Raw genomic sequence first — 17,621 nt, 5'->3', positions numbered from 1 at the left:
CATTGAAGTCTTGGCAAGCACATAGAGACGCGTTAATTACAGCCAGCGGAACATCCGCTCTGAGCTGAATTACGTTTTCATTAATTAGAGAGAAACCCGGCCTCCCTCTGATCGTGTCCACAGGGTCCCACTCACCAAACCTCCAATCACCCAATCCCACACTCTCATATCATATAGGAGGGACAGAAGAAGAGGGGTTGGAGCAATTAAGGTGCCCGCAATGTCATGTAAAATGTATAAATCATCTGGGCGCCTGGCAAGCTAATATTTCTGACAGGCAGTGAGATGTTTCTGCTGCCATGAAATATGCACAGTGCGTGCAGGTGATTAGTCATTCTTGGGTGCAAGGCTGGGTGTAATAGAGTTGCAATAGTGTGTGTGCAGTGGAGGAGAGGATAGGGAGTTAGGGGAGTGAGTGGAGAAACCTGATGCTTGAGCAGGGTCCATAATGTATGTCTATATTGACCTCAATAAACACTCAGTAATCTTTTGGTGTGTTCAAGTAATATTTTTGTTTGTTAGAAGCCTTTACATTGCACATAGTATTTTTTTTAAAAGTATTTTATACTGTACAGTATATGCAACAAAATAGCCTAACCTGCAAGACCATATTACTTAATGTGGTAATACTGTGTGCATGAAGGAAAAAAACTATAATTTTAGCAGCTGAACTAACCCAAGTCAGACTGTGAAATCAGCCATTTTTTTTATGGAAATACATTTAATTTGCAAGCACTTTTATGTCAAACACTGAGTCCAATGAGTTTCCCCCCAAAATCGACAGTTTTGACATAATAATAATTACATTTGTCCTACTTCACACATGTACAAGTGTGTATTATACATATGTGTGAATTGGAAATGTGTTTTTTGCATAACTCACTCCCCCTGAGACACCCTCAGAAAGTGGGGTCACAGCCAGAGATCAGCCATTATTGATGGCAATTCTGGAGCAATTAGGGTGAAGTGCCTTGCTCAAGGGCACATAGACAGATTTCCCACCTAGTCGTCTCTGGGATTCGAACCAGCAACCTTTTTGGTTACCGCCCCAACGCTCTTAACTGCTAGGCTACGTGCCGCCCATACATAGTAGCAGTATACAACAGGAAAATAAATAGTATTGCAAAAAAAAAATATTGCAGTTAGGCATGTATCGAGGTATTTACAGCATGGCTTCTGCCTCCAAAGACTTGTCTGCTTTCTCTTCCTTAGTGATTTGTGCCTATCAACATGGAGGTATCTCTGTGTAAGCAGGTTCTGTCAGAGAGCTGCAAGCCTGTGCACTTGATCTCCCTGACGAAACACAAAAGCATGTTGTCGTAGGGTTACAACAAAGCTCCACATTTCAGGTGTGTGGCATGTGTTAAAAAATATTGTGCCGTGAGGACACATCAGTTCTCCCTTGAGATAATAGGACCACCAAGATACTGTATTAGAGTGCAGTATATAGACCATCACCTTACTTAATAAGTGAGCTGCAGTGTCTACTATGCGACTTCCACAGATCAATTCAATGTGATGTAGAATACATGTATACAGGTTGAATGTATGGATGAGTGACAGCTTTAAAAGCACTTTTATCCACCCTCTTTATACTCGACAGGAGCTGCCAAATGTGACTGATAGTGCGGTAAATGTAGCTGAACATAAAGCAGCCCACTCAACAACTCACCGTTAACCGAGCAGAGAGCATGCCCCGTAAACTAACACTATGCCCTTGGTACAGGTAATATTTAGTGCAGGTTGGTCTGACCTCTCAAAGGATGTGTCTTGCCTTGGTAAAACTCACACACCAATTTTAGACATCTGAAGAACAAAATATTCAGTTGTGTATGGAACGACTAACGAGTTTCCAGTTTTTCTTTGTCAAAATGAGAGAATGACTTGACCATTACAAGACTATTTTCCATATCATAACCCTCTTATGTTACATCCCATGAATTGAGTCAACCATATGGCCAGGTTCTGTTCATCCTGATAGTCCCATAGTTTGCAGGCCTAAATTCCATTGTTAAACTGCCCCCAAGTGAACCACTCCCCTTCCCCCCCCCAGCGCAATCAGTCCTGTAGTGCAGGGGGTGGGGCCAGGGCAAGGCTACAAGTGGTGGTTCTTGGAGAGGTATGCGATGAGCGCTACAGCCAGGCCCACATATATGCCTGTCCCGATGGTGATTGACAGCACAGCCAGGAAGAGGGCACGTCTGGAGCTGGAGCTGGCCAAGTGGAAGTCCCCCTTAGACACTGCCTTGTTCGTCTGAGACAGAGAGAGAGAGACAGAGAGAGGGGGAGACAGAGAGGCAAGGCGGGGAGAGATAGACAGACAGAATTACTCAATTAATAGGAGGAAATGAAACAGTAGATTGGCTCATTTCCAGTGAGATGTCTGGGGGATCTTGTGGGGTCTCTCAGCAAAACATGGCAACACACAAAGGATAATAATGAAATCACCTGTGACTCAACCCACCTATAGGGCCTGTAGCCTTTTGAAGTGCACAAGATGTTACCAAGATTAACGAGGGATATTCTGATTAATACATTTCTGTCTCAACAACCTAGAGTTATTCCTTGTCATTTAATCTGCACTGTACATATCTTCCCTGACACACTTCTCTGTGAACTATTAGCCCTTATTACCTTGTTGAGGATCATTCTGATGTATTATGTAAAGGGGAGGGGGAGTTGGATTGTTAGCAAGCAGACCTTGATCTTTTATCTTCAGCATTATGGGTGGCCATCAAAAGATTGTCTCCAGACAGGCTCTCTCTAACATTGTTAATTGTGCACATTTGAACTCAAAGACATTTATTAATGAACCAGTCCTTATTTAAAGATTCCAGACGAAGTTCATCACGAGGTGGGTAGGGGCTGAAAGCTGATTACCCCACCGGTGCATGGCCCAAGGTTTCAAAGAACTGTTCTGTGGTCACTGGAGGGTGAAGACAGGAGATGAGAGGATTGTGATGTTTTAATCTGGTTATTTTTTATATTCAGGTGCATAAATGGAGACTCATATTTTTATGTACAGTGAACACAATGTAACAGCGAAGTAACGAAGGGCTCTATTCAATCTATAAAGCGTTACAGATTCTGCGATAGAAAAGTAAAAGCAATTTCCAATTGAGCCGAAATATGGAGTGTTTACCGTGAATGCAGTCACCGCTGAGGCAGAAACATTGCTTTTAAATTTCAGTCGCGCTGTAACGCTGAACTTCTGCGATGCGGATCGAATAGAGCCCTCATTTTTTTTTAAATTATAAGAACTTCCACCACAACTACTGTCTCTACCGCTGTCGTCTGTCAAATGTTTTGATCCTTCTCAAAAACCTTTCCAATTTAACGGCACTAAGAATTTGCCTAATTATATCATTCTGAGTGGAGATATTAGATTAATTTCAAATTCTTTTTAGGGGGGGGGGGGGGGGGGGGTGGGGAATCTACAACCCTTGTGAAGCTTGCAATATCTTTGTTCATATACAGTGCAGTAGAAAACTGCTTCTCACTGAAGAAACAAACCTCCTCTGCTGCTTGCAGGAAAAGAGTGAGTCAGAGGAATTGAAATGGTTCCTTGGAAGTTGTGGGAACGTACGTTTTTGGTTTCCCAAAAACAACGACGCCATAAGTGTCCTGACCGGTAAAACTTAAAGTTTTTTTTAAACATTCTGAGAACATTTAGTCTGTTCTGGGAAAGTTGTTGTTTAGGTTGCAGGGAGGTTCTGATAGTGTTTTACTATGATTCCTTGAAAGTTTTATTAATGTTCTGAGAACGGAAATTAAATAACTTTCTGAGAACACTACTAGCTTAGTTTTGGTGAACTGTTTTGAACTCCAAGCACAGATAGGACACATGTAAATTAATTTGCTTTAGCAATTAAACATGCAAACACATTTATTTACTTTTGTGGCACAGCGTCAGTGAGATTCAAACCTATGATACTTTGATCTCTAGCCATGGAATTAGTCCAATGCATCACCAGGGTGGAGCTGTTATTCTAAACTCATACAAAGCTGCTCATTTTAGTCTATTCAAACAGATGAAACTCCAACAAGGAACAAGAACGTATTAATATCACAGATAGAGTATAGAGTTTTCTTGATGCTGAAAACCGAATGTATGTTTTTAAATAACGTTCTTAGAACGTTCTCTGAATGTTACTAAAGTTTGCTTGTGGTTTTTATGGAATGTTTTCTTAACATTCTCTGTACAATTTGAGAACTTTCATTTAAATAGAACCATAAGGAAACATTACACTGCAGTACTGAAATTCCCACAGACGAAAGTTGTTTCTTAATGTTCTCTGAACTATTTGAGAACATTCCCAATGTTAAACCAGTTGGAGAACCTCCCTAGAACATTACCAAAATTGTATGAAATGTAACCATGTTTGAACTTTTAGGAAACGTTCTGTTAGAGTAATGAAATACCAAGAAAGTAACGTTATTTTGTTCCTTAAACGTGCTGAGAATTTTCCAAAACCAAGCAATTACCCTGCACCGTTCCCAGAACGTTGTGGGAAGGTTGTATGCAAAATAACCATAGAACAACCACACTCTCACCAAGCTCTAAGAAACATATGGTTCTCAGCATGTTATGTGCTTTCTGGAATGTCATTCTGTGCAACAGGTCCATCCTTGTCATGGCAATTTAATTTTCACACAAAACAGTGCCAAAGAACAAAAATGTTGGAATCATTGACATATGGTTTAATCTTACCAGTCTACGAAGAGACCATAACAAATTATATTCAATCACAGGAAGGGATATAACACCTCTGTGTTAGGATCTGTGTAACTTTTGGGATCTTTCATAAAAGCCAGGCTTTTAATTCTCAACAAAACCAGGTTTCTATTCTTGCACAATCATAAAAACGAACTAATACCCAATAGGCTAACTGAACATGCATTCTCTCATACAGTTCCCTTTTTAACACCAAACACATCACTGGTGTGTGTGGCTAAAGAGCTAAGGCAGCAGCTACTCTTCTAGACAAATGTAGGCAGTTACCATGTATATATATATATATATATATATATATATATATATATATATATATATATATATAAATATATACACTACTCAAAAAAATAAAGGGAACACTTAAACAACACAATGTAACTCCAAGTCAATCACACTTCTGTGAAATCAAACTGTCCACTTAGGAAGCAACACTGATTGACAAATGTCACATGCTGTTGTGCAAATGGAATAGACAACAGGTCGAAATTATAGGCAATTAGCAAGACACCCTCAAAAAAGGAGTGGTTCTGCAGGTGGTAACCACAGACCACTTCTCAGTTCCTATGCTTCCTGGCTGATGTTTTGGTCACTTTTGAATGCTGGTGGTGCTTTCACTCTAGTGGTAACATGAGACGGAGTCTACAACCCACACAAGTGGCTCAGGTAGTGCAGCTCATCCAGGATGGCACATCAATGCGAGCTGTGGCAAGAAGGTTTGCTGTGTCTGTCAGCGTAGTGTCCAGAGTATGGAGGCGCTACCAGGAGACAGGCCAGTACATCAGGAGACGTGGAGGAGGCCGTAGGAGGGCAACAACCCAGCAGCAGGACCGCTACCTCCGCCTTTGTGCAAGGAGGAGCAGGAGGAGCACTGCCAGAGCCCTGCAAAATGACCCCCAGCAGGCCACAAATGTGCATGTGTCTGCTCAAACGGTCAGAAACAGACTCCACGAGGGTGGTATGAGGGCCCGACGTCCACAGTCGGGGGTTGTGCTTACAGCCCAACACCGTGCAGGACATTTGGCATTTGCCAGAGAACACCAAGATTGGCAAATTTGCCACTGGCGCTCTGTGCTCTTCACAGATGAAAGCAGTATCACACTGAGCACATGCCAGAGGTGACAGAGTTTGGAGACGCCGTGGAGAATGTTCTGCTGCCTGCAACATCCTCCAGCGTGACCGGTTTCGCGGTGGGTCAGTCATGGTGTGGGGTGGCATTTCTTTGGGGGGCCTCCATGTGCTCGCCAGAGGTAGCCTGACTGCCATTAGGTACCGAGATGAGATCCTCAGACCCCTTGTGAGACCATATGCTGGTGCGGTTGGCCCTGGGTTCCTCCTAATGCAAGACAATGCTAGACCTCATGTGGCTGGAGTGTGTCAGCAGTTCCTGCAAGAGGAAGACATTGATGCTATGGACTGGCCCGCCCGTTCCCCAGACCTGAATCCAATTGAGCACATCTGGGACATCATGTCTCGCTCCATCCACCAACGCCACATTGCACCACAGACTGTCCAGGAGTTGGCGGATGCTTTAGTCCAGGTCTGGGAGGAGATCCCTCGGGAGACCATCCGCCACCTCATCAGGAGCATGCCCAGGCGTTGTAGGGAGGTCATACAGGCACGTGGAGGCCACACACACTACTGAGCCTCATTTTGACTTGTTTTAAGGACATTACATCAAAGTTGGATCAGCCTGTAGTGTGTTTTTCCACTTTAATTTTGAGTGTGACTCCAAATCCAGACCTCCATGGGTTGATAAATTTGATTTCCATTGATAATTTATGTGTGATTTTGTTGTCAGCACATTCAACTATGTCAAGAAAAAAGTATTTAATAAGAATATTTCTTTCATTCAGATCTAGGATGTGTTATTTTAGTGTTCCCTATTTTTATGAGCAGTGTATATATGTATAAAAGTATGTGGACACCCCTTCAAACTAGTAGATACAGCTATTTCAGCCACACCCATTGCTGACAGGTGTATAAAATCGGGCACACAGCCATGCAATCTCCATAGACAAACATTGGCAGTGGAATGGCCTTACTGAAGGGCTCAGTGACTTTCAAAGTGTCCCAGCCATAGGATGCCACCTTTCCAACAAGTCAGTTAGTCAAATTTCTGCCCTGCTAAAGCTGCCCCGGTCAACTGTAAGTGCTGTTATTGGAGCAACAACGGCTCAGCTGCAAAGTGGTAGGTCACAAAAGCCCACAAAATGGGACCGCCGAGTGCTGAAGATTGTAAAATTCGTCTGTCCTTGGTTGCGACACTCACTACCGAGTTCCAAACTGCCCCTGGAAGTAAAGTCAGCACAAAAACTGATTATTGGGAGCTTTCCATGGCCAAGAGTCGGCTGGAGTGGTGTAAAGCTTGCGGCCATTGGACTCTAGAGCAGTGGAAATGTGTTCTATGGAGTGGTGAATCACGCTTCACCATCTGGCAGTCAGACGGACAAATCTGGAATTTGGCGGATGCCAGGAGAACGCTACCTGCCAAAATATATAGTGGCAACTGTAAAGTTTGGTAAAGGAGGAATAATTGTCTGGGGTGTCTTTCATGGTTCGGGCTAGGCCCCTTAGTTCCAGTGAAGGGAAATCCTTTATTTTTATTTATCAATCTTTTCTTGGGGGTGGAACAGCATTAATATTGCATATACAGTACTTCTATCAATGTAATTGTCTGTATAATTTCCAATCCCCCTTATATACTTTTTTATAAATATGTTATTTTAAATATATACAGTGAATTTGGAAAGTATTCAGACACCTGGACTTTTTCCACATTTTGTTACGTTACAGCCTTATTCTAAAATGGAAAAAAGAAATACAAATCTTCATCAATCTACACACAGTAACCCACAATGACTAAGCAAAAATAGGCTTTTGGAGAAAAAAAACTGAAATATCACATTTACATAAGTAGACCCTTTACTTAGTACTTTGTTGAAGCACCTTTAGCAGCAATTACAGCCTTGAGTCTTCTTGGGTATGATGCTACAAACTTGGCACACCAGTATTTGGGAGTTTCTCCCATTCTCCTCTGCAGATCCTCTCAAGCTCTGTCAGGTTGGATGGGGAGCATCGCTGCACAGCTATTTTCAGGTCTCTACGAAGATGTTAGATCAGGTTTAAGTTTGAGCTCTGGCTGGGTCACGCAAGGACATTCGAGACTTGTCCCGAAGCCACTCCAGCGTGGTCTTGGCTGTGTGCTTAGGATCATTGTCCTGTTGGAAGGTGAACCTTTGCCCCCAGTCTGAGGTTCCGAGCGCTCTGGAGCAGGTTTTCATCAAGGATCTCTCTGTACTATGCTCTGTTCATCTTTCTCTCGATCCTAACTTGTCTCCCAGTCCCTGCCGCTGAAAAACATGGTCTGAGTGTCCTTTAGGTGCCTTTTGGTAAACTCCAAGCAGGCTGTCATCAACCTTTTATTGAGGAGTGGCTTGCGTCTGGCCAATCTACCATAAAGGCCTGATTGGTGGAATGCTGCAGAGATGGTTGTCCTTCTGGAAGGTTCTCCCATCTCCACAGAGGAACTCTGGAATTCTGTCAGAGTCACCATCGGGTTCTTGGTCACCTCCTTGACCAAGGCCCTTCTCCCCCGATTGCTCAGTTTGGCCAGGCGACCAGCTGTAGGAAGTCTTGGTGGTTCCAAACATCTTCCATTTAAGAATGACGGAGGCCAATGTGTTCTTGGGGACCATAAAATACTACAGAAATATTTTGGTACCCTTCAACAGATCTGTCCCCCTACACAATCCTGTCTCAGAGCTCTACGGACAATTCCTTCCGACCTCATGGCTTGGTTTTTAGACATTTTTGCAAATTTATTAAAACAAAAAACAGAAACACCTTATTTACATAAGTAATCAGACCCTTTGCTATGAGACTCGAAATTGAGCTCAGGTGCACCCTGTTTCCATTGATCATCCTTGAGATTTCTACAACTTGAATGGAGTCCACCTGTAGTAAATTCAGTTGATTGGACATGATTTGGAAAGGCACACAACTGTCTATATAATATCCCATAGTTGACAGTTCATGTCAGAGCAAAAACCAAGCCATGAGGTCTAAATAAGTGTCTGACCGCATTCTGTCCTCTATCAACACTTTTTAAACTTTTGGTGCCAGCGAAAATGACATACGAAAGTAGTCAAGAAGACAGGCTTGATTGAGCCTCCGCCATGTGTATCTCACTAATATAATAAAGAGCTGGCTGGATTTTCCATACACGGGCAGAACAGAGAAGAAGTCTGGTAAGACGAGGGGGGGGGGGGGAGTGTGTGTTTTTTTTTTCAATAACAGCTGGTGCGCAATGTTTAATATTAAAGAAGTCTCGAGGTATTGCTCGCCTTATGATAAGTTGTAGACCACACTATCTACCAAGAGAGTTTTCATCTATATTATTCGTAGCTGTAAGACCACACTAAAACAACTCTATAAGGCCATAAGCAAACAAGAAAATGCTCATCCAGAAGCGTGCTCATAGTTGCAGGGGACTTTAATAATGCAGGCCAACTTAAATCAGTTTTACCAGATTTTTACCAGCATGTCACATCTGCAACCAGAGGGAAAAAAACTCTAGACCACCTTTACTCCACACACAGAGATGCATGCAAAGCTCTCCCCCGCCCCCCATTTGGCATATCTGACCATAATTCTGTCTCGATTCCTGCTTACAAGCAAAAACTAAAGCAGGAAGTACCAGTATGTTCTGGGATTCATTAAATAGCATTGAGGAATATACCACCTCAGTCATCGGCTTCATCAATAAGTGCATCGACGACGTTGTCTCCACAGTGACCATACATACATATCCCAACCAGAAACCATGGATTACAGGCAGCATCCGCATCGAGCTAAAGGCTAGAGCTGCCGCTTTCAAGGAGCGGGACACTAATCTGAACGCTTTTAGAAATCCCGCTATCCCCTCAGACGAACCATCAAACAAGCAAAGATACCCACTCCAATTCGCATACCGCCTCAACAGATCCACAGATCTCGAATCCACACTGCCCTTTCCCACCTGGACAAAACTAACACCTATGTGAGAATGCTGTTCATTGACTACAGCTCAGCGCTCAACACCATAGTTCCCACGAAGCTCATCACTAAGCTAAGGACCCTGGGACTAAACACCTCCCTCTGCAACTGGATCCTGGACTTCCTGACGAGCTGCTCCCAGGTGGTAAGGGTAGGCAACAACACGTCTGCCACGCTGATCCTCAACACTGGGGCCCCTCAGAGGAGTGTACTTAGTACCCTCCTGTACTCCCTGTTCACCCACGACTGCGTGGCCAAACAATACTCCAACACCATCATTAAGCTTGCTGATGACAACAGTGGTAGGCCTGATCACCGACAACTATGAGACAGCCTATAGGGAGGTCAGAGAACTGGCAGTGTAGTGCCTGGACAACAACTTCTCCCTCAATGTGAGCAAGACAACGGAGCTGATCGTGGACTACAGGAAATATCCACATCACCACATCACCAACAAACTATCATGGTTCGAACACACCAAGACAGTCGTGAAGAAGGCACGACAAAACCTTTTCCCCCACAGGAGACTGAAAAGATTTGGAATGGGTCCCCAGATCCTCACAAAGTTCTACAGCTGCACCATCGAGAGCATCCTGACCGGTTGCATATATATATATATATATATATATATATATATATATATGCAGAAGGCCCAAAAAATTGTCAAAGACTCCAGTCACCCAAGTCATAGATTGTTTTCTCTGCTACCGCATGGCAAGCAGTACCGGAGCACCAAGTATGGGTCCAAAAGGCTACTTAACAGCTTCTACCCCAAGCCATGGGACTGCTGAACAACTAATCAAATGGCCACCAGACATTGACACCCCTGCACCCCCCTACATTTGTTTTGTACACTGCTGCTACTCACTGTTTATTATCTATGCATAGTCACTTCAACCCTACCTACATGTACAAATTACCTCAACTAACCTGTACCCCCGCACACTGACTCAGTACCGGTACCCCCTGTATATAGCCTCGCTATTGTTATGTTATTATTTTTTACTTTAGTTTATTTAGTAAATATTTTCTTAACTCTTCTTGAACTGCATTGTTGGTTAAGGGCTTGTAAGTAAGCATTTTGTGGTAAGGTCTACACTTGTCGTATTTGGAGCCTGTGACAAATAAAGTTTGATTTGGCTAGTTCAGGATATTTACGCCTCCATATAGGTATTTAAGGTATTTAAAACCGTATTATAATCTCCCACCATAGTAATAGAGTCTTGTATTGCTTGTAGGCTTGATAAATTATTTTATATATTTTCAAAGAAGCAGTTACAGGTCTGTGAGAGCCAGAAATCTTGCTTGTTTGTAGGTGACCAAATACTTATTTCCCACCATCATTTGCAAATAAATTCATAAAAAATCCTACAATGTGATTTTCTGGTATTTTTTTTCTCTTTTTGTCTGTCATAGTTGAAGTGTACCTATGATGAAAATTACAGGCCTCTCTCATCTTTTTAAGTGGGAGAACTTGCACAATTGGTGGCTGACTAACTACTTTTTTGCCCCACTGTACACGCTGGTACCCCGTTGTGACCATTTTCCCAAGCATCTCTGAGCAGTCAGACCTTTTGATTATTTTGTGCCGCCAGGGTCACAATCCTTTGCCCCCTATCTGATTGTCCGAGTGTGACTCCCTCTCCATGGGTTACTGCAGCTAGTGTTGCCAGCACTGCCACTACCTGGTTGGTAGTCTCCACCACAATTCCCACCGGCTAGGAACAAGGTCATAAAAGTTCTCATTAGCAAATTCCTTGTATATTATGCTCACCCACCCGGGGCTTTGGCTTTGTTGGTCCAACCCTGCCAGGCAGGCTCAGATCTTGAGGGGCGGTGCTGCTTAGTGGGTCTCTGACCGCGTTCATCTTTCTGCCTTGGTTGCGTATAGGCTACTTGCAGTAGGCCTAAAAAACAGATGAGGACTTCTTAGTCTGTGGGTCGCTCAGGTGGGTGTCTAGGTATAGGGTTGGGGACCGTTCCATCATGATAGGACAATAAATAAATATACTATATTTGTAATTTATTAAAACATTTACTGTGTATCCCATATCTGCACAAAATTGAAAACTCTCTCTGTCACAACTTCTGCTCGCAGACACACATGGGCTCCATTTTCCTTTTTCCCTCACTTAACTCACCACACTTTCCCAATCACAAAAACACACACCCCATCTTCCATCACAACAACACTCCCCCCACATATACACCCCCACATACCCACATACTGTTCCTTCTATGTCCTCTGTTTGCTGGGTTTTTATCTCTACCATGTTTATTCCTACCTAATTTCGGGCTTTTGAGTACTTTTGTGTTCCAGTTCCTTATATTTGAAGATGTATTATTTCAATAATTGTCCTTTCGTCTAATGCTGTCTTTTATCCATTTATAAATATTATTTTACAACATTCTCTATCTTGAATGGTATAGTGTATTTGTAGTTTATTTCTTTATCAATTGTTGTATTTTGTTTTCCTGTTTTTATAAAAATCCCTACCATGGATAGTATTCGACTCCTCTATGGGAACTATTATCGATAATAGCCATGGAGTAGTCTTGGTGTCTCAGAATATTTGGTTATCAATGTACAGTTTCTCAACTACGAGAGCTACACGTTTCTATCACTTTGAAGAGTGGGTAGAGAACTTTGCTCTGTTCTGAAATTTCCTTCAGGAACTGATCATTCATGCGCCTGAAGGGAAATCTTAACGCTACAGCACACAATGACATTCTAGACGATTCTGTGCTTCCAACCTTGTAGCAACAATTTTGGCAAGGCCGTTTCCTGTTTCAGCATGACAATGCCCTTGTGCACAAAGCGAGTTCCATACAGAAATGGTTTGTTGAGTTCGGTGTGGAAGAATTTGACTGGCCTGCACAGAGCCCTGACCTCAACAACAGCCCTGACCTCATCAAACACCTTTGGGATGAATTGTAATTCCAACTTCGAGCCAAGCCTAATCGCCCAACATCAGTGCCTGACCTCACTAGTGCTCTTGTGGCTGAATGGAAGCAGGTCCCTGCAGCAATGTTCCAACATCTAGTGGAAAGCCTTCCCAGAAGAGTTGAAGCTGTTATAGCAGAAAATGGGGGACCAATTCCATATTAATGCCCATGATTTTGGAATGAGATATTCAACGAGCAGTTGTCCACATACTTTTGGTAATGTAGTGTATATAGAATTAAAAACATTACATTACATTTCGCAAACAGATTTCACTACACATTAAGTGTGTCCTCAGACCATTACTCTACTACTACATATCTACAACACAAAATCTGTGTGTGTGTGTGTGTGTGTGTGTGTGTGTGTGTGTGTGTGTGTGTGTGTGTGTGTGTGTGTGTGTGTGTGTGTGTGTGTGTGTCTGTGCCTGTGTATGTGTGTCCCCTGTTCCATAAGGTGTATTTTTTATAGTTTTATTTTAAATCTGATTTTACTGCATGCATGACTTACTTGATGTGAAATAGAGTTCCATGTAGTAATGGCTCTATGGAGTACTGTGTGCCTCCCATAGTCTCTTCTGGACTTGAGAAGAGACCTCTGGTGGCATGTTGTGTGGGTTATGCATGGGTGTCTGAGCTGTATGCTAGTAGTTTAAACAGACAGCACGGTGCATTCAACATGTCAAAACTACTCACAAATACAAGTAGTAATGAAGTCAATCTCTCCTCTACTTTGAGCCAGGAGAGATTGACATACTGATGTTAGCTCTCCGTGTACAATCCAGGGTTACTCCAAGCAGTTTAGTCTCCTTGCTCAATTTCCACAATATTCATTACAAAATGTAGTTGAGGTTTAGGGTTTAGTGACTGATTTGTTCCAAATAAAATGCTTTTATTTTTTTAAATATTTATGACTAATTTATTTCTTGCCACCCATTCTGAAACTGACTGCAGCTCTTTGTTATGTGTTGCAGTGATTTCACTTGCTGTGGTATCTGACGTGTATAGTCAGCATACATAGAAACACAGACTTTACTCAGAGCCAGTGGCAGGTAGCTGCCCTGGGGAATGCCGGATTCTACCTGGATTATGTTGTAGAGCCTTCTATTAAATAACACTCTCTGTGTTCTGTTAGACAGGTAACTCTCAATCCACAATATAACAGGCAATGTGCCCTAACATACATTTTACCAGCACCAGATTATGATCGATAATGTGAAAAGCTGCACTAAAGTCTAACAAAACAGCTCCCACTATCTTTTTATTATCAATTTCTCCCAGCCAATCATCAGTTATTTGTGTAAGTACCGTCCATGTTGAATGCGCTTCCCTATAAGGGTGCTGAAAATCTGATGTTAAATTTGTTTAAGGTGAAATAGCATTGTATCTGGTCAAACACCATTTTTTCCAAAAGTTTACTTAGGGTTGGTAACAGGCTGATTGGTTGGCTGTTTGAGCCAGGAAAGGGTGCTTTGCTATTCTTGGATAGCAGAATAACATAAGGCCCCTCCACACACTGGCCCTGCAATACAAACTCAATTCAAAAGGATTTATGTAATGCTTTTTGTCAGGACATATATTTCAGTCATTGAGCCCAGGCAGCATGGCAGCAAGTTGTTTTCTCCTGTTCTGTGATCCATTTATATATTACTGACATATAGCTACCTCAGCCATGTCCAGACCTGAGGAACAGAGAATGTGGTTTAGCCACACACATCGTCTGGATTCACAAACTGCAGCCTCAGTTATAAGCTTTCGTGAAAAGCTAAGTACAGTATGTTCAAAAACATGAGTGAACCACGGTTCAAATGTGCTTGAATCATTTAGGACATTACCTAATTGCTCACTATATCAACAAGACTAACCCTAGCTCTTGTGAACTTAATGATACTCCAAACCGTAACAGGTTTTATAGAAGATTCACTCTCTTGCCCACATTTCTGACTGACAAATATACTAAAGAAGCACTTACAAGACAGACCAGGAAGAAGACTAATAACATGCAACATAATAATCACTTCATTTTCAGATCGATTAAAAAGCCTCCTACTTTGTGAAATTAAACATTGGTAATATGAGCTTAAACCTAGTACTCATTACAGATAAGGAGATATACAAAACGAGGTAATCTTTAAAAAAAATGAAGCATGATGATTTCTCCAATTAGTCAAAAAGCATTGTTCATGGAAGCAAAGGATTAAGTTAATTTAAATAATGATTTTCTGCTTTTGCTGCTGCTTTGTATTGAGAGGTCAAATTTATTCTCTAATATAATAGATTACATTTACAGTGTCTGGACGGACAACCCACCCCTAACACACACACATTCTCTGTCCAACTCCAAACAATGCTACCATGAGGTCCAAAGGCTGATTATTATCCCCTATGTGGGGATCCCTAATCCATGGTTAATCTGGGCTTGAATGGTATTATTTCAAAAAAGAGAACTCCCACCCACTGCCCCCACCATCCTCCAAAATATAAGCCTCCACAGAGACCTTAAAGATCAATAGCAGACCTGAGCAGAGTAACTGCAGGCCATGTTACAGATTTAGTGTGCATCGAGCTGAAAGATGTGGCCCCAGTATCAGGTAGCATTCTGCCCAAGTGACATCTAAAATCGGAAGTTTTTTTGATTACTCTCTGTGTTTGATGTAACACACATTCCCCCAGGGGGGAGGGGAAGCCGGGCATAGACACAAAAATTGACCTTCACTACCTTTAAAAAATATATATATTTAACCTTTATTTAACTAGGCAAGTCAGTTAAGAACAAATTCTTATTTACAATGACGGCCTACCCTGGCCAAACCCTAACCCGGACGACGCTGGGCCAATTGTGCGCCGCCCTATGGGACTCCCAATCACGGCCGGTTGTGATACAGCCTGGAATCGAACCAGGGTCTGTAGTGACGCCTCTAGCACTGAGATGCAGTGCCTTTGACCACTGCGCCACTCGGGAGCCCATCTGTCTTCATCACATAGTGAGGACACATGCACAGTTGAACCATTCACAGAGCTATGCGACGTTAATAGCCTTTGTTAACAAATGATCTGTGTTGTTATGTCTATGATGTTACATACAGTATTTGAAACAAAAGACAAGACATTTCTGCATGCTTAGAAAGGTCAGCAGGACATGGTGGTTTTGGCTGCAGTCGACCGAATTGTAATGAGGACAATGAAACATTCCGTTGGGCCTGAAAATGACTGTTTATGAATATACAGTATGAGAGATATCTCTATAGAATGGCTTCGATGTTGTTGTTTAAAGTATAAGACAGTGAGATCAAGATTCCTCAGTAACTCTCAGGAGCCCTTCAAAAATACAGACTGTTTCAGATGACTGATAAATGCATGAAAATGAGCCACAGTGCTCCCAGTTTGTGTCTCATCATTCTAACTATCATCTGTTTGAACTAGAGGATGCCACACAGGGTGTTGTTGAGTCTTGGGAAAATCTTACAGACACAGTCCCATTTTCCACCCAGCCCTCCATAAATTGAACGAGCATACTAAGTATGCGAATACGATTAACAATCCTATTGTTCTGCGCAGGCGAGAAACAGTTATTTTGTAATTACTGGTTCAATTCAAGTCAGCATAATGAGTTCAAATCAAATCAAAGCAAAAAGGAATGAACCACGGAGCCACTGCAGTTCTTCAGATGCAGTACGGAGAAGGAGAGGAAGAGAAACCGCAACATTTTGCGACTGAGGATGAACGTTTTTTTTTTTTTTTTACAAACACATTACACAGTTATCTTTTACCCTTGTGATCTGAAGGTGTTTCCTTAAAAATAATTATTTTGCATTTCAAAAACAAACTTAAATACAGTACTCCTACACTATTATCCACAGGGACATAAATGTACTGTAAACACTACGTGAAAGTATAGAGAAGTAGGTCATTGTGGATAAGAGGAAAGGACATACAAGCCCATCCATGGTATGCAGTAAATAAAGAATCTGTGCTTTGTGGATCATCACCATCATCGCCCAGAAAAGGTATTTGTTCCCAGCTTATTCCATACAAGGCCCACTCTCACACTCTCTCTCTAGCCAAAATATTATATAAAAAGCTTATTTGTATGGAGTAAACTCTAAAAGCAGTGAATCAGATTACGCACACTGGTTTACTAAAACAGATTGTTGCAGTTTGGTATCGGAAACAGTGAGATACCTCCTCTCTAGGGAGTCGCGACCTATTCAACTTTGCCCATGTGATAATATGGAGCTTAATTAAAATAAGATATCTCACAGTGACAAAAAAAACAGGGGAATTATTCAGCTGCACATAATGTGTTTTTCCATCACACCATTTGTATACACAAACACCTTATTCAGAGAATAACAATGACCTGGTATGCTCAGGAAAATAGATAAATAACAATTCCAATACAATAATCATTGGCACAACCAATGACTCAAATCACAAAATCCGCCAATAACAGAAGAAATGTTTGAGAGGTACAGGTAATAGTAAAATACTATTCCTATTTGTTTGTGTCTGTGGCTTTGACAATGGTAATCCTGTGGAGAAGCACGATACCTGTCTCAACCAAAACTAAACGAGGTGTTACTTATTCTTATACAGCAGCTAAATGACCAGTTGTTTCATTTCCAGCAGATCTCATTCTGGTCTCTTGTGTTCAGGCCGTTCAATCTGTATTTGGCCAGTGCGCCCCCAGTTTAATTAATCTGTGAGCCGGTAAATGGGCACATGCATAAAGATGAAGCTGTCCATTTAACCACAGCGATTGAAGTGGGTTATGTGATAATAGTCGTGGACACACGTTGTTTGCTCTTGCTGGGTAGAAAGAGGGAACACCATGCACCAATTTGGTCTTGTCGATGCACAGTTGCAATATATCAGCGACAGCTGTTGATTAAAACTGTCTGGGTCCAAC

General features: G+C 42.1%; 1 protein-coding gene across 3 annotated transcripts in view; it reads right to left on the bottom strand.

The window, feature by feature from the left end:
* The window catches only part of LOC110502368 (synapse differentiation-inducing gene protein 1), a 34,241-nt gene continuing 16,620 nt past the window's right edge, over positions 1 to 17,621 (bottom strand). For 2 of the 3 annotated variants that reach the window (XM_021580336.2, XM_021580335.2), the window contains exon 4: positions 1 to 2,254. In XM_021580336.2, the coding sequence (XP_021436011.1) occupies positions 2,096 to 2,254 (159 nt within the window). In that variant the 3' untranslated portion in view covers positions 1 to 2,095. Of the gene's footprint in view, positions 2,255 to 11,547; positions 11,677 to 17,621 lie in introns of all 3 variants that reach the window. The other variant, XR_002470322.2, reaches the window with a different exon arrangement.

The sequence above is a fragment of the Oncorhynchus mykiss genome, chromosome 23, assembly GCF_013265735.2.
Source record: "Oncorhynchus mykiss isolate Arlee chromosome 23, USDA_OmykA_1.1, whole genome shotgun sequence".
Classification (NCBI taxonomy): domain Eukaryota; kingdom Metazoa; phylum Chordata; class Actinopteri; order Salmoniformes; family Salmonidae; genus Oncorhynchus; species Oncorhynchus mykiss.
Note: the sequence above shows the minus strand (reverse complement) of the source record. Positions and strands in the feature narration are given on the sequence as shown.